Source organism: Silurus meridionalis, chromosome 19 (assembly GCF_014805685.1).
Source record: "Silurus meridionalis isolate SWU-2019-XX chromosome 19, ASM1480568v1, whole genome shotgun sequence".
NCBI classification, from domain to species: Eukaryota; Metazoa; Chordata; class Actinopteri; order Siluriformes; family Siluridae; genus Silurus; species Silurus meridionalis.
The window spans coordinates 13,138,061-13,162,426 of record NC_060902.1 but is presented as its reverse complement, the minus strand read 5'-3'; the positions used below and the strand labels follow the sequence as shown (position 1 = coordinate 13,162,426).

Sequence of the window (24,366 nt, the reverse complement as noted above, 5' to 3'; positions counted from 1 at the left end):
AAAAATCAGCTATTTCAAATAATATTTCCATTTAATCAAAAATGTAATACATGCACCATAGAGAATGTAAAATGCATGTAGCAGACTGTGTTCATTTAAGGAAAAGGCACTAAAAAGCATCCTATTGCTTGTCTTTCTTCAGTTTTATAGGAATTTAACCCTGGTTTTATGTCAGGAGCGAATGTAATACTCCACTGTATTGCAGTTCTTTTTCCATTAGCAGTGTTACACTGTAATGCAATTACTATCTGGGCACAGCACCAGATCTGTGGTTATAATCAGATTACAGACTGCACTGAACCCTAAATCGCATGTTGATGAGTGTTTCTCTGACTAAGAATATTTACAGCTCATACAGCATGACGTATCTGTAGAGTGACAGTATTTTTTAAACATTGCATAAGATGCAATTACACCAATCTGCCACAAGATGGCGGACAGGTAAAGACGGAAGTGACGCATAGCAACTGCATGCGAGGAAAACACCGATGGCAAACAAATGCCATGCAGTAGTTCATGAAAATTCGAAGTAATTTCTGAGCAACACGCGCGCACACACACACCCACACCCCACTTAAGTGGACGAAGCACGAATCAGAGAAGGTGCAGGCACACAATCAGGGCTGCTTCATCAGTAAAAAGTGTGTAAGGATCCACTAAAACACACACAGTTGGTCATGAGTGATCTAATAGCAATTTTACATATTAGTTTGTGCAGAAGCGTTTTGTTTGCACAGCATCTATACTGTTCACGTTCATACGCACACACCCAATCCACGCGAGACCTGAGAAAATCGCGTGCGCACTCACGCCATGACGACAAACAAGGCGGACGCGTGCAGCGTTCAAGAACGCGAAGTGTTCACAAATGTTTGGAAACAAAAGTTTTATTATTTTTTTTAAATAGCATTGCTTGTTCACTTTGAATGAAGACACTTGAAAGATTTTTATTTTAAATTATATATATATATTTGTTTGTGTAGTATATGCTTTGTGCAAAATACATAAATAAAAAAAACCAAACAAATACATTAATTAATAAAGCAAGTTAATATTTCTAAATACTGCGGTAATTGAATGGCGGCCTTAAAAATCTGTTGGCTTTAAAATCTCTTTTTTTTTTTTACATTTTATATAATTAAATTTTATATGCTACAACCTAACACTTTTTTCTTATCTTATAATTTTCTTATTTTTATTTCATTTATAACAAAATGTAGCAATACGTTTTGTATTGTATTGTAAAGGTTAAAGTTAACAAGTATATATATATATATATATATATATATATATATATATATATATATATATATATATATATATATATATATATATATATATACATACATACATACATACATACATATACACACACACATTATATATATATATATATATATATATATATATATATATATATATATATATATATATATACATTAAGAGGTCGATTAGTGTAACATGGTGTAACATCTATCAAGCTATAAAAGCATGAAATAAAACAGAACTGTTGAAAACGGTTATGAACACGTGGTTTGGTGCAGCTTATTGAACGCGGCACGGAATGAGGTAAAATAATTCTCCTAGAGCGAGCAGCTCAGTCCGAGAACACACGCGCAGCAACTTGGCGGCGCGAGCGCAAAAGATTGCGAGAGAGAGAGAGAGAGAGAGAGAGAGAGTGTGAGTGTGTGTGTGTACGTGTGTACGCGTGTATGCGCGCGACCTCAAACTGCACCTGCAGATCCATGCACTGAGGTTGCTTTTCGGACGGTTTTGTTTGTTGTTTTTGTTTTTCTGGAGCTTTCGTTTCCTTTGGAGAGAAGGAGCAGAAGTTTTTCAGCCGGACTGAGCTCGCGCTGTTGGGGCAGGAAGGGGGGCCGAGGATCGGCAGGAATGTCCCAGAAGCAGAGACCCGTTTTCTACCGACAGGAGCTTAATAAAACCATCTGGGAGGTGCCTGAGAGGTACCAGAACCTCGCTCCGGTCGGTTCGGGCGCTTATGGATCCGTGTGGTGGGTATTACATCTGGTTATTTTTTCCTTCGGTGCTCGAGCTTTGCACCACTAACCCTTGGTTGCGCGTGCACGTTTGCTGAAAAGTTCCTAGATCTTGTGCATAAACCAAAACTGGGGCTTTTACGAAAATCTCCGAGATATTTGAACATGCATGCAACATATTGATCTTCACTCTTTTTATTGTGCATGCCTGTCCCCAGGAATCTGTTGATCTCCTGTTTTCATGTTATATCTGTTATGTTTGGAGAACATGCACAAGTTATAGTGTGAACCCATAAAAAAAAAAAGTCCAGGTTTGTGTGCCATTTGGTGGGCATGGTGGTAAGACACATGCTCTGTAGTTTTCTTGGTGGACAGGATGATGTCACCCGGCGTGCCTCTGACTCACACTTCCAGGATTAGGTGGTCTCCTCAATGCTGCTTTAGTGACTCATGCTGGATGGGGGCTTCCATCCCATTAGGGAGGTGTGTGATATATTACCAGGCAAAAAAACTTTGTGATAGAGAAGTATCTGTTATCCCTGACCTGTGACCTGCAGAATCTGTAATCATCAGATGGAAATATCATCTGTGGGTGTTTGCATGAATGCAGATTTTTATTTCATTTCGAAATCTCATAGAAATTCATCAGAGTCCTAGTTGTAATGGCAAATTGCTTTTGGATTGTGCATTTGTGTTTGGGGTGTTTATTTCCTTGCGATTTGTGCAAAATATATATGCCTCGTCCCCCAATCATATTTGAAGGCTCAGGTTATTTTTTTGGTGTGTATATCGATTCTGTAAATCTCCTCAGAAGCCAGAGATGGATTTAAAAACCACATATTGCTGCTTAAAGGCACATTCTGCATGTGTGAGCAGCAGGGGTTTGGATCGTTTATTGGTCTTTGGAGTGTGGAAAAAAGTTTGTGTTACAATGTAGCTCCTGTGTGGAGCTGGACCGCAAGGTTTATGTTCAGATATTAGGAATCTCTTGTGTTCCACCCATCCAAAGTATCAGGCTGGGATTAGAAATGCAAGAGCGTCTTGTTCCAGCGCGCTCGACTTGGAGCATAAATAGATCACTGTGCTCTGCTATATAAATGCCAGCTTGGTGGACTGGTCTCTATGACTGTGTTCATGGTTTGGTTCTTTCACTTGCTCGAGTTTTATAGTCTTTACGAAGCCACCTGCAAAATATATGGTACTTTGTGTAAACCCCTGGGGGACTTTTTTTTTAAGCATCATCTGCTCTTGTGTTCTCATTCGGTGGGCAAAGGTGTGGTTTTGTTTGCATGTGTTTTTTTTTTTTTTTTTTTTTTTTTTCTTTTCCCCAGACGAGCTGAAAAGGAAAATTGTGTGCTGTTGTAGGTAGTTCCTCTCAGAACCTTTTGTGATCAAGCATGCGTAGAGAGCAAAGTGTGCCATGACACGCTTTTCACTTCCTGGATGGCGTGAAACTTTTGGAATGTTTTCCGAGCGCAGGCGTAGGAGATGTGGGCCCAGGTACAGGTGTGTTCACAAATCTGGGTTGAACCGAAAACATCTTGCACAAACAAAACAAGTAGCGCAGTTTATTCGCAGTGTGCGAATCACTTTCTTTGAGCATTTTTCAGTGCTGACTGTTTGTTCTCACTTAACCACAGTCTTTCTGGATCTGGCACCAGCAGGCAGGAAATTCGGCATTAATGCTACTCGTGTTCAGGGGCCAAGCCATCTGGCTGTATGTGTGCTGTCGTTCGCAGGAACATCAGGGGATTTTTTTTTAGACTTTGTTCTTTCTTAGCTTGTTGGTCTCTGGAGTACACTAGGAGTTTAGTCATACTTTTTTTTTTGCATCTTGTTGTGAGCTGAATGGTCTAATGTGCAAAGTCCCTCTCATTTGCTGCAACAATCTTGACAGAAGCTGGAACAAGCCCTTCATTTGCATTGGTCACATAGTTTAATTGACTGGTACTACACAGATAGCATGTTCCTGACCTCTTTGTCTCCTGTGCCTAGATAAGGAAATGGGAGCTGTCCCTCCAGCCCTGGTGGTTTCCCAAGTTTCACAATCTTTAACCTGAGTCACAGTTTCCAAGCCGTTTGTGCACAGATGGTATATGTCATATGCCTGGCATGTCTAACTAATAAAAATCTTCGGGCGATGTTTTAACAGCGCAGGCTTGTGTTCAGCGCACACGCTCATGCTTTTAACTAAGTGTGTTTGAGTGGGATTTCGGCTGAGCAGCGAGGCTGAGTCACATTTACTCTTATATAAGGTGTAAAGAGGATGGCAGGGGCAGCAAAATAAGACATTGCTGACTCTGCGGGCGCACAAAGATTTCTCTTTTACTATTCAAATAAATAGAAACGCTTTTGGAATGAGTTAGGTTGGAATCAACACCCTTGCTGTATTTATGTTGATCATGTGATCAGTGATGCATTACTTCCTGAAAAATGTTTGTGTGTATGGAAAGAATAAAACATTTCGGGGCTTGCTGTTCCAGGAACATAACTAACAAAGGTGTGGTGCAAAGTGGTCCGATATTAAGCAGATTTTTTTCATGTGAAGCCGAAGCCAATATTGGCACATCATGAAGCATGTCATTCCCCTTTTTACCACAGTGTATATACATTTTACTGTTGCACAACATCTGAGTCTTCCTTTGATGTTGTCATCGTGATGTTGTGTCACTACCTGTTACCACTTTCATTGGCAACTATAAGCATTCCTTCACCGCCCTTAATACCCCGACTCCCCCCTCAGAAATGTCCCTGTGAAAGTTGACACTAAAACCATTAAGTATTGAAACGAGTGCATTACTATAATGCGCCCAGAATTGCTGCTGCAATGAAATAATCCTGAAGTCTCCAACACTTTCTCTTGTAGCCGTTCGAATAAGTTTATCAGCATGAGTGACCGTATGGTGCACTGCATTCTTTGGGGACTGCTAATGGTGCCTGTACCTTTTTGTCTCGTCCATCTGTACAAGCTTGGCCTAGATTCGCTTCCTGGAATCTTTATTGACTCCCATTTCAGAGCACGCCGGAGCAAAGTGCTATTGTAGCCGTCAAGCCATTGTTCACACATAAGATCACACACGAACGGCTTTTGTATGGATTCCACAAACAATTAACAAGAATAATCATTCCTCAGTAAAGGAAATTCACATGAATGGTAGACGTCAGAGCTCGAAAGTGCCCAGACCATTAAAATAGACCAATATGTAATTTGTTTAAAGGTGAACTTTTTCTAATTCTGAGTAGCCCAAACTAATCCCAGTACTTTTTGTTTCTCAGTACTTTAACTGCAACTCCCTAAAATAGGGCCATGTTCACTATTTCTATTACATATCCCATATAAGCAACTCGTCCTTGCACTTCTGCCACTTTTGCATCTGCCACTTCAGCAGTTTTCTGACCACTGACAAGTTCTGAAGTAAAGTTTCACACTGTGGTGGAGCTCAGGGTTATTCTATTAGCGGCTGAGACCAGATGTAAATGGTGACATGTTAAATACATTAGTTATAGTATCTTATTTTCTGAGAGAACTTTTGATGCTTCTGACTGATCTGTACAATAAAGTACAAAAAGTCCTTGTAAAATCTGTGCTTTGAGGTTAAACGGATCGTCAGGATGGTGTTTTCCCACAGATTTGAAATGCCTTTCAAAATCTGACTAAAACGTCTGGTCTTTAGCCAAAATAACGAGAAAATATGGCCAAATGCCCCTTTTACTTAGCTTCTCCCCCTAATTTAATCCAGCCACCCTATTGAATATTTGCCCAGCTTTGTTCGCATTGCATCAGTGGCTTGTTCAATATTAAAATTGTTTCTGGCGTACATTTCCCTGTTTTCAATAACAATGTATTTATGTGGGTTAAGCAAGCTTGCTAGCTAACTAAGCTAACACATATATTTGGGTGTTCTACTACATTTCAGCTTGTTGGTTGTGTAAATGCTTGCAAGTATGATTAATCAAATGAAATTTGTAAATTCCTGTGAAAACGCAAGCTAGTTTGATTTAACCTTTCGGCTACTTAAAGGTAGTCGTCGACTTACGTAAGTATAGTAGGCTATATGTACAGTACTGTGAAATGATGCCGGAAGCTGGTACGCACTGTCGTACGCTGCTGCTAGCGATTGTGGTCGTAAAGTCAAAGGTCGTAAGTTGCATAGGTTATATGTCGACGACTACCTGTATTTAGACAGGAAGGAATTAATCTAGATAGAATTTTAGATGCTTTAAAATGACCTGATTTAGGATTCCGATCTCACCTTAATTGCTGAAGGATCTTTCTAAATGTTCTCCACTAACCCCTGTCCTTAGCAGGAAATTTTAGTAAATTCTGACTATTAGTAATGCCTAATCATATTTTACCCGTCCCGAATAATGGCTTAGTCCTCAGGGCGCCCAATAAATTGTTTGCTCGTCCTGATTTGTGACCGATAAGGCCGGTGATTATTGTGTTCTCCTCTGTAGCTCGGCGTATGACGTAAAGACGGGCCTGAAGGTCGCTGTGAAGAAGCTGTCGCGACCTTTCCAGTCCATCATCCACGCCAAGCGCACCTACAGAGAGCTGCGGCTGCTCAAGCACATGAAGCACGAGAACGTGAGTTCAACTTCACGCCACAATTACACAACTACACACTTTACACACAGCCAGAGTTTAAAATACCACGATGATCCGAGTGATCTTTTACTTAACTTCGATCGCCATCTGAGTGTTGTCTTCTTTAACCACACCCACAAAACCAGCTAAACACAAACATCCTCCGTTTAAAGACGCTGTGTCTTCTTCTTAGTGTGCATTTCTTATGCAAAACTATCGATCGCTATCTCGTGTTTTGCAGATTGTGAGTGTGAATATCAAAGTTAGCAAGAACACATTACAGATTGCTTAATAATTATACAGTAGCATGTTGTCGAATTAAATAGATCTGTGGCTTGATGGGGAAAACCAGAAAATCCTGAGCTACACTCATAATTTCACGGTTTATTGTGTAATTTTTTTGCACTAATTTTGTTTGGATTATAGAACCATTTGCAGGGTTTTTTTGTGAATCTCAAATTCAGTTACAGATTTACTTCTGACTAACACTGGAGACTAAATCAAATAAATAATCCTCAACATGGAAGATATTATCAACATCACCCAGCGTACACGATAGTTTGTGTAAGATGTTGTTTTAGAAAGTTTGCGAAAAGCAGAGCTATTGACACTAGAGCTGCTGTTACAGCAAATGAATCAACACCTTGGAGAATTCAGCAGCAGTTTTGGTGTAATCTACTTTAGCCATTATCTTGCAAGCGATCTAGATTTGCATTGTGGCATTCGGGACTTTTCTTCAGTAGTCTGCGTAAGAGCATTATCTACACAGGAATGACAGAAAGGTGAAGTATGAAAGAGATTAAAAGAAGAAACAGTGATGCATAAAATCAGGCTTTCAGCCAGTAACGGGTACCGACGCTCTTCCTGAGTGCTGCTTGGCTTGTGTGCTTGCATTTATAAAAACAAGCTTTTTCTTTTAACCATTAGGGTTGGTGTCATTGCGTGGGTGAGACACTGTGGTGGGCCTCAGCCACTCACACACACACGCGCACGCACGCACACTTTTACACTCTGACACATCCTGCCTTTTATTTTGCCCATATCAGCTTTTTGATATTAGCTTAAAAATCACTAAGCTTGCTTTAAAAAAAAAAAAAAAAAGAAAAGGAAAAAAAACCCTCATTCTTATCACTGCTGTAATGGCTGGCAACTAATTCACCCATGACCTGACTGCTGCTCGATGTTCTAGTGTAACCCGAGCAGATTTGTCATTATGGAGCAGCTTTGTGATTCAGACAGTCACAGGGTGCATGGAGAGGGGTTCCCACTCGTGCCAATCCCAGAAAAGCATGGGCGACTTATTCATGTGACGATGTATCACAGCTGCAGTAACCAGGGTGATCTCAGAAGCTGCTCAGCAAGAGATCGTAAAAAAGGGGGTGGACTTTCAAGCAGCTAAGGTTTCACCCTATTTTCAGGAGATTAAGAGCATTTGGTCCATAAGAGTCCAGGAGTGGCTGTGGCACAATCGAGGGGGTCGGACTATATTCAAGAAAAGTGTTTGCGCCACATTGGTTCAAACAACACAGATAAAGTAGTTGCACTTTTAGAATGGTGCCCCCTAACTTCTCAGGCCTATTCAGACCAGGTGTGAACACCTGTTCATCTGATAAAAGGTGCTGAACAGATGGGAATGTGCCTATTGAAGCCCTGTTTAAATTAGTCAGGAACACACCTAGCTGTATAACATATCTAATTAATGTTCTGACAGTTTGCTGCCTCTGGATACTCACACAGTCAAGAGATTGGTTTTAGACACACGAAAAAGCCCGGTGTCTCGGCTGTCCATTAATCAGGTGACCCATAATGGTGGATAATAAAACTGAACAGCTGCTCCGAGAATAGAAGTTGGAGGCAGGTGCAGAAATCGGAATATTTTTCTTTTACAGGTAGTTTATTAAGTCTGTTGTTTTTTTTGTTTTTTTTTTCGTCCTCATTAATGATTTATTATTGGACGACTCTCCCACACATTCTTTGGTTAAAAGAATGATTTTGTACAAACTTTCGCACTGAGCACTTAAATTACAGGATTAAAAGTGCTGATTTAAAGCTGGGATTCTAAGGCTTGAAAAAACACGATTGTTCCTAAATGTAAATTTCAGTTGTGCCCTTGTATGAGAATTTGTTTGTTCCAGCATCTGCTTCCTAAACACACTGCTGCATGCAGACTAATCTTTCTTGCGTTTCTTTGCAGGTGATTGGCCTGTTGGATGTGTTCACTCCTGCCACCACTCTTGAGGAATTTACAGATGTGTGAGTAAATGGTTGTTTTGTTTTTTCTTTTGTGTTACCACCTTGCTTTCATCAGCCTCTCTTGCAGTTGTGCAGATCAATCAGACAGAAGTGTCTCTTTGATGCATTTTGCATGGTGTAACATTTAGGTTTTTAATAAAAAAAAAAAATTAAATAAGAGATAGAGGGGGGGCGGCGGTGGTGTCGGCTGAAAGGCACTACTATGGAGCACGCTCCACATCCTGAGCTGGGCAAACGCTTTTTTTTTAGGTCAGCCGTTTATCTTTTTCTGTCACATGTGCAATCTTATGCACACGTTCTGCATTTCACTCTTTTGTTAGAGCTTGGAGTGTGGGAAATTTTCACAACTGACAAAGTAGCCTTGTGCATGCTGCAGAATCAGACTCGAGGCAGAAGGCAGTGTGAAAGCAGGTTGAATGGAACGTGCCCGTGTGTTTGGGGGCTGGTTACCAGGCAGAACGGTGAGAGGAGGTCCGTTTTGGTGTGGAGACGAATTGCACATGATAGGATATCGCTTCCCGATTGGCTATTGCTCTTTTTAGCAAGTGCGTATCTGTCTTTTCATGCATGGTCAACAGGGAGCTTATGACACACACACACACACACACACACACACACACACACACACACACACACACAGAGACACATTTAATGCAACTGTGAAAAATGCACTAGCAGCACTTTCATGTGCTTGTTGACAATATGCACAAACCCCTTCACTGTTTCAATCAGAACTCTGTGTGTGTGTGTGTGTGTGTGTGTGTGTGTGTGTGTGTGTGTGTGTGTGTGTGTGTGTGTGTGTGTGTGTGTGTTTGAGAGCAGTGTGACCGTCTGAAGAGATTAGAGCACACACGTGCTGGGAATAGCCACAGTTCCTATGGCAACAGGCCTTCGCCTCTTTATGCATAGTGTTTGAACATGCACTAACCTGCAGCTTTCTAAACCTGATGCACAGAAAACGTGCGTCAGCGAGAGGGAGAGAAAGAAAAGAGGGAATTAGGGACAGACAGGTGGACAGACCTCATCAGACATTGAAGTATGAGATGACAATAAGACAATATTGATAATAATCATACTTGACTACCTTATTTCATTCAAGGTACCATAAGTATTATACAAGAGCAGTGCAGATCACTGTTGCTCAACAGGGTTCAGAATGCAGGACAAGAAGATTGTCTCAGTTTCTAGTCACTTTTTTGCTCTTTGTGAGGATTTCCCCTTATGTTGCTTCACTGTGCTAGCACATTTTTTGAAATGCAGATGTTGTGAAAGTATGCACAGGGGGCTAGCAACGTGGCAGAATGTGTAATCTTGTGTAGTTTCTACAAAAACATTCCCTATTTTCATGCACCAATCAATACCACAGTCTTCATTTGCACCAGACAAGGGATTTATTGGAATAACTCAGTGATTGACTACAGGAAGTAACCCAAATCACAGATTTATGCATACTGTTTGCAGTTTAAGATGATGCATGGATTTAGAAATGAAAACTTGTAGTACGTTAATGATTCATCACTGAGCACAGGGGCGAGTAAAATTCCTTAATTACTTCCTGAATCACAAAACTCTTCACAATCCTCGGGATAAAGTCTGTTTTTTTAGATCATCCGAATGTTCAGAGGTTTTATACTCACTAACAGGATGGCACAGTTCTCTCAGGGTGGCAGCAAGGGGGCACGTCAGTAGGTCTTGCGGGCAAGTGCTTTAGCTCGTGCTTCCACGAGCTCAAATTATGACTCGGCAGATTTCCGTTCTTTTAACAACAGCGTACTACGAAAGTGACGGAATGTGTTTCTGTTTTGATTGGTTTTCTCTTTGTGGTAAGAATCAAACTGAGAGAATGTTAATGGCCATCGGGGGGGCTTCTTTATGAATATTGATGACTCTGGTTTTAAGAATAATTCATGCTTTTCTAAAAGAAAATAATCGCCTCTGTTTTTATAGACACACTTTGTAGCCAGTAAATCGCTGCCTCAACTCTGTGTTGTGTTAATAACACCCTTGCTTTGTCATTAACATTAAATTCACTTGTTAAAGCATGAAAGAGGCTCGAGGCTCAGCTCAACACGTCGCTTGATTTAAACAACGTTCGAATCAGAAGAGGAGGAAGAAATATATTTTATTTATTTGAATTGATCTTACATATGCACATTACAACATTCTTTTTATTCTTTGCGTATCAAACTTTGTTTGGATTACAGCCTAGTGTCAGCCATTATTATTCCGGTTAAAAATGAACTGTATTTTACAAATACAGATATAAATAGGTCTTGTATCAGCTGCTTGATTCTGCATGATGGCATTTTGTTTTACTTTCATTTCGTAGTTATGAGCTGGAAGAAGGCTACAAAGAAAAAAGGCTCAGCATGCCGCTTGAATTAAAACTTGAATGATGTATGAATGATAAAACCTGTCAAATTGAACAACTTTCTAAGTATTTTAATGCACTGGAAAACCCACAAATATTTCACACAGTTCTAAATTTGGGGTCAAATACCAGCCCATCTGGTGGATAGTGAACAATATGGAAACCACAATTGACCAGCTCCTGTTGAATGTGGAGCGCTACGAGCCGACTGCTTTCTAAAAAAGGCATGCTTTTTTTTAAAAAAAGACATGTTCCCCCTAAAGCTTAGCACTGCCGTCTTTTGGGACGGTGGGAAAAATTCCTGGCAGCGACTATGGGAAACTCCTACGTGGGAATTCATTGGGAATTTCCTCAGTGCACTTAGGATGGTTTACTATTTTTATAGATAATGATCTTATTTGCTTGTACTGTGGATGTTTCTTTGCCAGATTTAAATGCCAGAAACTTGAAAGTTTGTTCAGGTTTTTTTTTTTTTTTTGTGTGTGTGTGTGTGTGTGTTTGTTTATTTAATTTAATTTAATTTTTTCAGTGCACACACACACACACACGCACACATTCTACTTTCTGTTATAACCAGTACAGATCCAGAGCAGTTTGTCCTTTATGCTTGCAGTTCACTAGGATGAAGGGTATTTGACACCATGACCACACACACACACACACCCATAATAAGAGACAAGAGCCACACTGTGGAGTCGGGTCTGGCTGTGCAGTGAATAGACACATGTTCGCTTCTTAAATGCAAGAACGCACACGCACAAGCACATGCATGCACGCGCACGCCATCACGCTGGACCTTTCCTTTCGCACTCTTCCGCCTGCATGAGTGTAATACCATGGAGACAGAGTTAAGAATACTCCAAGAGGGGCAAAGCGTCCAGAGCTTAATTTAGAAAGACCTTCATATTGTGTGGACACGAGTGTGTTTGCGCACTCTGCAGGCCGGACAGCAGCCCCTTAGAAAACAATGTTGCTGTGTGTGTGTGTGTGTGTGTGTGTGTGTGTGTGTGTGTGTGTTTGCACAATTTTTGCAGTGACTCTTTGAGCTGGAAAGCAGATCTTACTTGTTTAGGTTAAAGCTCAGCATTTGTAACACTACTCTGGAACTGGTTCTTATGATTCTTATCACAGGACAAACGCTCCTGGCACCCCTTTGGCAGGCGGCCAAACACGTCCCCGCACTGCCGCTGATACGCTCGGCTTTGTGTCGATCACTCCCATGGCCTGCCTTCCTTGGAGCTATTTGTAGAAGTGTTCTAAAAACAAGTCCGTCACTGAGAAAGTGCCCTACCACATGTTTTTGATCACTAGAAATTTGTTGTTTTGACGATCTAGTGGTGTAGCTACTGCACGAGATGATCACATAGTACACAATGTCACTTGGTCTAATCCCAGACAATGCATGCCTGATGTGAAAAAGAATCTTTCTTGCAAAAATAGCCATTGTTTGGGATTTTGCACTACTTTCTACAACAAGAAAGAACTACAGGAAGCACTAAGGATGTATAGTACATTTTAATTAGTGTGACACTTGCAGCTTGTCTTTTCTGCAGAGAACTGTAGGTGTAGTTGAACAGTTGTGCCGATTTTTTTTTTTTTTGTACTTTTTGCTCTTACAACTGTTTGTCTATGAAATGCTAATTCATTATTCTTATTCTGTGTACATTTTTCTCTCACTCTCCCACAACATAGATCCTCAATAGAGCCGGATTCAGAGGTCTTCTGCGCATGACAGAAGAAGAATTTGATTTTTTCTCGGAATCTTATCAACGTTTGCTCAATTCTTGCTATATGTATTAAAAAGGCTGGCACTATAGATAAGTCACAGAGAATTTCCAAAAACATGAAGCTATTATCGAACAGTTCCCAATATGAGTGAAGGAACATCATGCTGCAAACCAATGCGTTATTGTTGCACACTGAGTTGAGCATTTTGCCTCGTCTAGCGCACCTGGAACACAATGATCATATTGCAGGAAAAATTGTGATATTTCTCAGATCTGGCTTTTTCATAATGGGCAAAGTCATGTTGAGTGACTTTTTGTCAAATGTACCATTATGCAATTGCCGCAAACCACAGCTCAAACCCTGAAATTAAGTCATTTGAATGTAAAAAAGGTGATGAAGTCACCGTTCTTACCTGTTATTAACTGTTTAATACGTGTCATCGGTCTGTTATTGACTCAGTGTGGTTTCTCTTGAATCCCAGGTACCTGGTGACTCATCTAATGGGCGCTGACCTCAATAACATCGTCAAATGCCAGAAGCTAACAGACGACCATGTGCAGTTCCTTATTTATCAAATTTTGCGTGGCCTAAAGGTCAGTTTCTTTTTCTTTATTCTTCTTTGTGGTAGTAGTGCAGTAGTGTAATCCCTTTGCATGTCATGCATCTTAAACTTTCAAGAGAAGCTAATATAAATAACAAGCAACACAGTTTCATTTACGTAATTAAACTGTTTGCAAACTTTACACTGGTTACAAGTGTTTTAAAACTATTAAACAAAAAAACATTAAAATCATGAATTCTCTTGCTACCGTAAGCTTTGCTGGTTAAAAACTTTCTTGATGTCTAGCATGTTTGTTCGTTTTGTTTTCGTGTTCTAGCTAGCATAGCTATGGAACTGTATATCATTTTGTCATTAACTAGCTTGATGGAAACAGTTTCTGTATAGGATTCAGATTTTACAGTGAGGGAACTCCAGGAATAGTTTTGATAATCTCTGCATTATAGGTGTTTATTTTCTGAGGTAATGTTTCATGTTTGGATTAAGCGGTCAATGTTTATTGTACTTAAAAACCTTGCATATCTACACCTAGTATGCAGAGGAGGCCTTACGATCAATAATATAAAATAAAATCTTTAGCTAGCTCTTGAAGTTGTTTGTTATACTCATGATTTGACTTTTTTTTTTTGGTCCAACACTTTTATTTACACTCAATATGTGAAGGGCTAATTTAATTGTTCTAAAGGTTGTACGTTGACAGATGGTTTACGTAGCTTGTAGGTGGACTGTTGTTTGCTAGCAACCTGTAGCTCATTTATGAGGGCCTTCCTGTTTTTAAAACACTGTAGCAAACTTATTATTTATGTGGTGTCAGACAAGCTCATTTTTGTAGTGTTTTCCAAATACAAAACTATATTAACCTGACTGCATTTAGATAAAGATCTAACAGACCTCGTCTATTATCAGCTGTAAATAAGAGGTTTTCAGAAAATTTAATTCTATGTAATGAGTATAAGAATGTTTTGATTCCTAAACATACCTTGTTTAAGTTTTTGGATATCTAGCTTGCTAGAATTGGAAATATGTAGGAAAAATTAACCAGTATGGGAAACAATACACTTTTTGGATGTAACTGAAGAGTTATTTAGGAGTCCAGAGTTTAGTTAACCAGTTTCATGCTCTCTTTTTGGACAAAACTTTAACTACATTACAAAGAGCAGATTCTCAAGCACTCCCCCACAAGCAGTACTGTTTTGTGAATATGGGAGAAACCAAAGTGTGTAATTAACTTGTGTGTATGTTGATTTTGTAAGACCAAAATCAGGATTTTAAAAGCATCAGCTGGAAAATAGCTAGGAAGTGAGTGCTTTTAGCATGTAGTTTTAATAAATAGTTTTAGTCGCTATTTCATACTCGTTCCATTGTCTGACAACAGGAAGTATGTAAATGAGAACAGCTTTATTGGTAATTCGCCAGTACTAAAATGCAGTATGTGAGCATAGAGTTTAGGAGAGAAGCAAACCGAAGTAAAGTGCTGGCAGAATGCAAATACTATCCACTGACCTCACGGATATGCTAATTAGTACCTGATGTAATTTAGCAACTTTCAAAGCAGGCTTTAGCTTGTCTTATTGAAAGTAGTTTCCAACAATGGTTCAGTGTGTGTTTTTAATAGTGCAAGGCATATTGTTCTGCATGCTGCATCTTTAGCTTTAATTTTTCTAATCCTAATTATACCCATATACTTCATGCATTGAAGAATATATAAGTTTTACTAGTGCAAAAAGGGGTTTCCTGTGAACAGCCATAAGCCAGCACTTATCTGGGGCAGGGGCTAATTCACTTCAGCACAAAAGTTCACTCGGATCCTAATATAGAACTCGCCGAGGCTGTGATTCCTCTGATGTTTTGTTATATTGTCTTCTTCGAAATTAAATTCTGAAATATTGCAAAAACAAGCTCTGCTTGCTCGGCAGTAATTGTAGTCAGAGGGCATTTGGTGTATATGCACTGGTAACTGAAATAAGTTGTATGTATTATACAGCACAGAGTTTGACCTTCGGGACATAGATTGTATCTGAAATGAGTTTTAATTCAACCTTGGTGACACGTCATGGTGCATTTCTGTTTTTGAATGAAGATCAAAGACCAGTGCCAGGTTATTGTTTAGTCTATGTGTTGGCTAAAACCAGGGGGAAAAAAATTCCTGATTTAAGAAGATAACGTGTAGACACATCTAGTGTGATCCAGACAGCACCCATTTATTTTTAATACACATTCAAAACATTGGCATGTATTGTTTTGTATATCTTGTGTATTTGTCATCTCCCTAACAAATGATTTATTAATCTGAGGGTAAAGTAAGCGTGACATTTTTTACTTATTATTTTTACTTCTTAGCAGAGAACTTTAATGTTCTCAGAAACTCATTGTCTTTTTCTCCTTTTAGTACATTCATTCAGCAGACATCATCCACAGAGTAAGTGAACACTTCTTTATTTATTTATTATTTAATTTTTTTTTTCACCTCATCTTTTTTCCTTGTCTTGTTTTTCTTTTGAGATAACCATTAAAAAGCACTGGTTGTTCTCTGAGAACTGCATGCTGTGTAATATTCACTTCATGTACACGGGGCCTTTTTGGCTTTTGTCGTTATTTTGGAGCAGCGATTTTATTACCGCCCGTGCCGTGGCTCGTTGGGGAAGTGCTTCTGGCACCACTGAATCTGTAAACAAGGTTTTATGATCCATAAGTATAGCAATTACACACTGTTTCAATAATATATTTTTTTTATTCTTCTGCAGGACCTGAAGCCCAGTAACCTAGCCGTGAATGAAGACTGTGAGCTTAAGGTCAGGAGGGATGTTATCTCGGAACGCTTTACTTATTGTTTGTTGTATAACCACTAACCTGCGATCAACAGCATCGTTTATAGTGCAGCTAACAGATGGCGATATGAGATGTAATTAAATGTGCTGATGAGTCCATGCCGTTTTATGACCGTTTCATTTCCTTCCATTTTGTGCTCAGATCCTGGACTTTGGCCTGGCGAGACATACAGACGACGAGATGACGGGATATGTGGCGACGCGATGGTATCGTGCTCCTGAGATCATGCTCAACTGGATGCACTACAACATGACAGGTTTCAGGCTTTCTGAATTCTGTTCATTTTATAAATGTTTTTAATGTTGTTTCATTTTGGTACTAATGCCATTCTTTATTTGGGGGGGAGGGGAGTCATTATGCATCTCCCTGTAATTGATACTTCGGGCAGAGTGTGTGTGGGACAAACACGGCAGATGTCTTGAGTATTCCTGATGGTATAAATGATTGTGTTTGTCTTTATGCTGTGTTGCAGTGGACATCTGGTCTGTGGGCTGCATCATGGCCGAGCTTCTCACTGGACGGACTCTGTTTCCTGGCACTGATCGTATCCTTCCCACCCCCTAACAAACCTGCCTGCTTTCAGGAAAAGCTGTTAGTAAGGCGTTAATTGATCTTTTGGCTGCCAAGACTTCACTTTACACAGATGAGGGCTTTGATTTTTTTTTTCCCCTCCTGTATAAATGCAGCCGGAGTCTGTGATTTTTCTACAGGCAGTTAATGGCTTTTATAGAACACTTTTAGCTAAAGCCGGCAGCTCTGTTCCAAGGGCCTGCTTTGAAAACATTGCCCCAATCCCTCTCTCCGTCACTCCCTCTTTGCCCAGAAGGAGTATTCGAAAAAAAGCATAATTCCTTGCAGCAACTCACTGGGCCTGTTTGTCTTCACAACTGTGAACTTTGCTTGTACTTTTGTACATACACTCCCAGGCTTACCTTGAAACCAGTCCACACATGCCACACCAGGAGTATCAACACATAGCACTAAACTCCTTATAATGTACATCTGGCTGTTGGAACAAATACACACACACAAAAAAGAGCACACCCAACCTGCACCTGGGCTTTTTTTTATTATACGAAATATTTTATGCGTGTCAACCCATGCAGGAGAATGCTTGTAGTTGATCTGAGACTAGCTATACCCCCAGTTCCAGGTTTTTTTTTTTTCTTTTCATTTTGAGCCTGGATTTGTTTTGATTCATCTGTGCTGTGCAGTGTTTATGTAACTGCTTGTAAATTCAAGACATTAGTTACACCCTGGTGATTGGTGGATGATGCACTTAAGCCTCATTCCACGAAATACCTGCTGTTTCCATGGATTCGAAACAGCACATACAGTTGACAAGGCCAGTCCGAACACCATCCTTCCTTACTTCTCCTTTTCACCGTTTGTTTGCATGCCGTGTGTGTTTTTCGAGTCGTGCTGAAACTAATTGCGTGCATGCCGCATCCATCATCTTTAAGCCACTGTTTATCATTTTATCACGTTTCCTTTTTCTGTCTCTCAAACAGACCTTGTTAATCGCATCCTCTCCTTCAGAGCACCTGCTTCTGGTAACATTGCCCTACGTTCAGCCCTAATTTTACTCACGCCATGTGCTTCCTGTGATCACAGCCTTGCGTAACCACTGTTCTATTGTTCAGTTTTTCCAGACCTCTTCTACTTGCCATGCACATCTGGGCACATCTGATGACTTGATGACTCTGGATTCCCACTAATGCTTTCATGTATTTTTAACCCACCAATGCAAAGATACTAATAGGCTTTGATCTTGCTTTGTTCACCAACATCATATTATAATATGACTCGATGACATATAGATTGTTATATAGCTTGTTTCCGTTAATAGGTCCTTTGTTTCTTTTTTGAGTTTATTATTTTTCAGTACAGTGTGCTTCTTTTAAATTTTTTTATTTATTCAGGTTTTTTGTACCCTAAGGAACTCCCAACCCAATACTTCCATAGATATCCTTGCATTTTTTTCCTTTATGTTGCTCCTTGAAGATATTGATCAATTGAAGCTTATCATGCTGCTCGTCGGAACCCCAGGGCCCGAGCTATTGATGAAAATATCTTCAGAGTCTGTGAGTTTTCAGTTATGCCTGAGTGTGACTCCTCTTTTACCTCCCGGCTTGGCGTTTCACTCCCAGTGTGTTGCTTGAGCTCCAGCCAGCCACGCTTTATGCTTCAGTTCTTTTGCAGCATCGACTATACCCCCCTCTCTCTCGAGCATGAATCCGTTGTCCCTAAGTCGGGTAATATAATTCTTAGGTTGTGTTGCTGCCGTACTGACACACGTGGGCATGGAATCGCTGTTGTGTGAGGTTTCATCTTCTGCACTCACAACTCTGCCTTAGGGCTCTGAAGCTGTGATTGATCCTAAACGCTATGCTGATCTGCAATATGTTTCGTGTTGTGTCGCAGCTCCTTGTTTTTGTTTTCCACCAAATGTTTATTTGTCTGTAGGTGATTCATGTTCATGTGTTCATTTTCACATCTATGATCTTCCTTGTTGTATTCTTTCTCCCAGTCGTTTATCTCTCATTACATTACAAACATCACATTTTTGTACCCTTTTTGCTTGGGGGAAAAAGAAAAAGGTCTTCTTGCCCAACAGAAAACGCACCAAAACGTACATCTGCTCGTGTTGTCAAGGATAGTCTCTCACTTGCATTGCTCTTGTAAGCCCCTTGACCTGGGTGCCAAAGATATAAACCAGCTCCTGCAGATAATGCGCCTGACTGGAACTCCTCCAGCATCACTAATAAACAGGATGCCCAGCCACGAGGTAAGCAGGAACCACCACTGTCTTCTAGGCTCACATCGGAGTCCATCGATTCAGAGTGGTTCTGTTGATACTTTTTTTTTATAGGCTCATTAAGGTAAGCAAAAAAAAAAAAAGTAAGGTATCTTACCACCAATTCAAGAAAAGCTGTAAAACATCCACAATATGTGTTTGTGTACACTTCATACAAAACAAATAATCAAAGGCTGCTAAAGACAAAGGGCGTTGCATAAACCACACTTTTTTTAAAGTGCTGGAACTTTGAGTTAAATGCATTTAGGTGGGATTATGTGTCATGAAATGACATCATCTAGGTGTTTGAGCCCAAGGATCATTTTAAAATTGATGTACCACCACCATGCTTCACTGTTAGGTGTTTTCAGGATGATGGACAGCATTTAGTTTGTCTAATTGATTCCCTTACTTACCAACGCACTGAATTTTGTTGTACAGAATTCCATCATTCTATGAAAATAATTCCAATAGCTTCCAAGTATTTCAGATGGTACAGTCTCTCCGAACAGTAGCAGAGGTAACCATTTAGCACAGAATAATACTAGTTGGTTCCCAAGGGTTTATTAATTTTTGCATATATTCTTGAATAAAATAATTTACCTGATAGTACTGACTTGCAATGTATAAAAAGGTAGTCAAACATGAGTAAAGCTACAATGGGTTGCAGCAACCTTAAATAGCTGCTCAGTACGGTTAAGTTGATAACTGGTGACTTTCGTTTATTGTCAGAAACGTTAAAATTTTCCCGATAAGTTCTTGCTTTGAACATCTAACCGCACGAGCATAACTCAAGACGCTCTGTTGCTTGTTAGCATGCTGTGCTGATCTTTTGTTATTGCAGAAAGTTGTTTTTCAGAGGGACATATATCCCGATTTATCCTTTATCCACTAGTCACCCCATCCCCCCCTCTATTTCCCGCCTTCTGCCTGCTTTTTGTCTGAGTTGCGGCACTGACCCAGTTTTTAGCAGATTTTCAGTGGTGTATTTGCCAGAGCTTAGCTTTAACGCTGAGTATAAAACACTAGTGTGCACTGTTTATGCTGCTTATCTTCTTAGCGTGGCTGATAGTAAGTGGAGAATCATTTAATATTGTCTGCACTGTGGATTCCAATGGGGCAAAGAAGTGTAAAATAAAGCCTAAATTATCTCCTAAAAAATCTTTTTTCTTTAAATTATCATTTCACAGCACATTTCCAGTGGAGACACTTGTCTGCCATTCGAAGTCTACTTTCCACTCGTAGCTAAAGCTAACACTAACTTTTATAAAAAACCATCTAAATGAATTTTGTCGTCTTTTCAACAGGCCAGAAACTACATCAATTCTTTGCCGCACATGCCAAAGAGGGACTTTGCTGATGTGTTCATTGGCGCCAACCCATTAGGTATTAGAACTCTAATCTTCTGTTATGTTTGTGGAAGCAAAAGGAAACACTGATCACCACGATGCTTTCTTTTAGCTGTGGACCTACTGGAGAAAATGCTGGTTTTGGACACGGATACGCGTATCACGGCCTCCGAGGCGCTTGCCCATTCATACTTTGCACAGTACCACGACCCGGACGATGAGCCCGAAGCCGAGCCGTACGACCAGAGCTTCGAAAGCCGAGAGCTGGACATTGAGGAGTGGAAAAGTAAGTGAATTGGATCTGTGACTGATCAGTGATAGTAGGTTTGTAATGATCTTTGACTAATGTTTACAGTTAATAGTGTTTTAAAGAAAAGGAGAAGTTCATAGATAAATTCAAAAGCATAGTCCCCTCTGTCAGCCAGTTACAGTAAACGAGACCATTTAATAATTTTAGAGCTGCAAATTAAACATTACTCTTGTAAATAAATGAGATTACACAGGAGCCTTAGTTTTAAGAAGTTCCATCAGCTGTTGTTTATCCATTCAAGAAGGCACGAATTGAATCAGTCAACGAATGTGAAATCATGATGTCATAACGTCATGATTTTGCAGGGTGAGCGTAGTACCTTTTTTTTTTTTTTTAATTTATTTATTCATTTATTTCTTTTTATAATCTCTCATCCTCAAAGTTACTCAAGTATCGGAATCATGAGGGACTTCAGGTGCGATCTGTTTATTTATTTATTTTTTTTTTTAGCTTCTTAATAGCTAGCTTTATGTCCTTGATTGCAAGATTTGGTAGATTCGGGCTGGTAGTGTAGAATGACGATGTACTAAAACATGACTGTGTAGACCTGAAAGTGAAATGCAACACTGTTAAAGCAAAAAATAAAAATAAAGCAAATGCCCCTCTGTTCTCAGGGCTGACGTACGAGGAAGTCCTGAGTTTCGAGCCACCCATGTTTGATGGAGATGAGATGGAGTCATGAGTCTATCCTTCCTTGCCTCCCAGGGCGACAGAAGCTGCCTCATAATCACATCAAGAAAATCATACACATGCACAGTGTGACATTAAAGGAACAGTCTGACCCAAAAAAACAAAGCAAAAAAAACAACGCTCCTTAAATTAGCGTCATGCAAATAAACCCGTGCTAATTGGAGGCCTTCGGGTTCTGTTAGTGGTTCAGCGTAGTCACACTGCTCCTTTAAAGTACCTGTGCTATTATTCAGTCCTGGCTTCCTGATTATCAGAGACTATTTACAGGTGGAGGAAAAAGACACACACGTGCACACTTCTCCACGATGGACACTGAGAATGTAGAGTATTACTGAGTAATATTTTTCTCTATTGCTGTCATTGCTTATGTTTCTTCCTGTCTGTTTGCCTTTTATAAACAGCATTTTAAAAACAATAGTAGAATTTTCATGAGAAATATTATTTAAATTAAGAAGAGGGATTGGCAGTTGTATCTGTCAATGTTTTTGGCCCTGTAGATGAATTCACAACAGTATGGTTCCCTCTGACAGCCGGTACAGTCACAATGGCGTTCTTAAATGAGACTCATTAGTGTTTTTAGAGCTGTAAATAAATAACACTTGTAAATAAATGTGATCATGCAGGTGCATTAGTTTTTAAGAAGTTTCGTCAGCCCTCGTTTATCCGTTGAAGGAGTCGTGAATCGAATCGTTCAATTGAAGTGAATGAGAAATCATGACGTCCTAACGTCACATGGGTTTTGCAGGATGAGCGCATTAACACTTTTTTTTTTTTTTTTTTTAATCTCTGAAGCTTAAAATTAATTCAGTATCTGAATCTTCAGGGACAGCAGATGATTTTTCTTGGGGTACAATCTTTCCAATATGTGTTTATTGCTCTTCCAAACTTTAGAAAAGACATCTTTTAGTAGTGCTCAGAATAAGCAGAAGAATGTCTTCACTTTCTTATACACAGGATGATCGTAGGATTTTGATAATTAGAAATATGACATTTTTTGAGAAGCATCGTTTTTTTTGTTTTTTTTTTTGCGCTAACTTTTGATGAATTGTACACATGACTGCTTGTCTTACAGCGTGGCTCTTTGGCCTACTGTTGTTTTTGTGCTATATCTTATTATTTATATCATTCTACACAATGTATTTAAACAGGCCTCTTCTCAGTCAGTCGAATGAATTACTTACACTGTGTGAATTGTTAAGGAAATCATAGCCGATTGCTTCTATATGATCACATCTCTGATGATGATCATCCTCCATCAGGATCCGTTTATTCCCCTTCCACAACTTCTGATTCTCATTTGCTGGTATTTTGAACAGGTCTCGTTGCTGCTCGAGACTGTGCCGATCTGAGCCAAATTCTGAGTGTGATCCCATTTGTAGCACAGACGACCAACTCCAGTAATGTGGGTACATCCCAAACCCTTCTGATCTAAATAGAAGAAGCTAAACAAACCTGCATACATACAAGTGGCATACGATTTTAAAATATTCCAGTTAATGGGGTTTGGGACACAGACTTTCTTTCTTTTTTTTTTTTTTTTTTTTTAAACACAATAAACCATGCCAGCATCTAACTTATTATATTAGAAATATTTGTTAAGATTATTTTGTGTTTTTCCATGTATAATATTAATTTCATTTTGCAATATATTGTTTTAAGCATGATTTAGCAATGTGTGAGGGAATGTAAGGCTGTTTTTGTATGTTTACAATAATTCGGTTAAAAAAAATAAATAATCAGAAAAGTGAAAAGTCAGTCATACACCGGGTTTTTCATAACCGTGTTGCTTTCATGTGGTCTGTTTGTAATACAAAGGAAAGGCACTTAAAATCATTTTACACCACTTGGTTCATTCATCAGTGCAAACAGCTGACAACCTGTAAACCACTGGTTAGTCTAATAAAGGAAATTATTATTTTTCAGCACGGTGAGCATCCTGTTCTTGCTTCTTTGTTTCGCTAGAGTTTGTCTGGACATGCATGAAATGAAATGGACTTTTGTTTCGTTATTGTTCATAAGGAACTCTATCCCCCTCTTGCATCAGTTTGGTTTAATGCAATTTGCTTGCTTATCAAGGAAATACTGCCCCCTTCAGGTAGCTTCATGTTACCATTATACCACAGAGCTGAATTGAACGTTTATTATTTTTCTATATCTTTCTAGTCTAGCTGCAAGACAAATCACTTTTGTCACAAATCATTAAGCTTTCTATTAATATGTTAAGGTTTTTTTTTTTTATTTGTCACCTGTAGTATTTTCTTTTAAAACATTTTGTTTTCAAGTAAAAATCACTTTTTACAGTTTTAGTAAAAATATCTACTTACTGCAAATACTGGTCAAGTTATTAAGTTTAAGAGGAAACCTGATTAAGTTACCTGTAAAAAATAGGCTCAAAACTATAACAACCAGAACGGTGACGTTAACGCACACGTGAAACAAAGCAAGGAAGAAGCAAAGGAAATGCTCCAGCAGATAGAGCCAAGATGGTCGCTACGAGGAAATGGCCTGACAAAGTGCGAACACTCAAGCGATGAGGACAAAGCTAAACATGGAAGTATAAGACCTGAAAACATGAGACCTGGCTCACATCCAAGAAGAATGTACGGTCCTGGGTGAACAATGGGCTATGGAAACAAGCAGACAAGGTGCTAAGTCCACATTAAGGCGTCCTAAAAATCGAATCTAGCTGGTGTAATCCATCATTGAGGAAAGAAGTGAAGTGTGGGACACAAAGGTGCACCATCTGTCAAAAAAATAAAGCAGGAGAAGACCTAATGATAAAAACTCGAAGCATTTTCAGGCAGAAAAACCGCATCTGTATCTATTCAGAAATATTAGTAAGGGTTGGCAGAAAAAAATTTTTTGGGATGGATGGAAAAATCCCAACCAAGAGAG

At 39.5% G+C, this 24,366-nt stretch overlaps 1 protein-coding gene across 2 annotated transcripts; it reads left to right on the top strand.

The window, feature by feature from the left end:
- Nucleotides 1-1,590: 1,590 nt before the first annotated feature.
- mapk14b (mitogen-activated protein kinase 14b) lies at nucleotides 1,591-23,396 on the top strand. 2 transcript variants are annotated; one of them, XM_046874927.1, is made up of 12 exons: nucleotides 1,591-2,012; nucleotides 6,456-6,585; nucleotides 8,780-8,838; nucleotides 13,419-13,530; nucleotides 15,886-15,915; nucleotides 16,241-16,288; nucleotides 16,467-16,581; nucleotides 16,798-16,869; nucleotides 18,330-18,409; nucleotides 20,430-20,508; nucleotides 20,584-20,757; nucleotides 21,396-23,396. In XM_046874927.1, exons 1-12 carry the CDS (start codon nucleotides 1,894-1,896, stop codon nucleotides 21,461-21,463), a joined length of 1,086 nt encoding a protein of 361 aa, XP_046730883.1. In that variant the 5' UTR covers nucleotides 1,591-1,893; the 3' UTR covers nucleotides 21,464-23,396. The 2 variants fall into 2 exon arrangements, with proteins under 2 accessions (XP_046730883.1, XP_046730882.1); XM_046874926.1 differs by lacking the exon at nucleotides 18,330-18,409 and adding an exon at nucleotides 19,034-19,113 and having other exon boundaries at nucleotides 1,592-2,012.
- Nucleotides 23,397-24,366: the final 970 nt, after the last annotated feature.

What these genes read in the sequence shown, in the direction of transcription:
- mapk14b (XM_046874927.1), top strand. Translation starts at nt 1,894, where the DNA reads ATGTCCCAGAAGCAGAGACCCGTTTTCTACCGACAGGAGCTTAATAAA. An exon ending in AAATTTTGCGTGGCCTAAAG is followed by an intron (nt 13,531 to 15,885) that starts GTCAGTTTCTTT and finishes TTCTCCTTTTAG; the next exon opens with TACATTCATTCAGCAGACAT. An exon ending in CAGCAGACATCATCCACAGA is followed by an intron (nt 15,916 to 16,240) that starts GTAAGTGAACAC and finishes ATTCTTCTGCAG; the next exon opens with GACCTGAAGCCCAGTAACCT.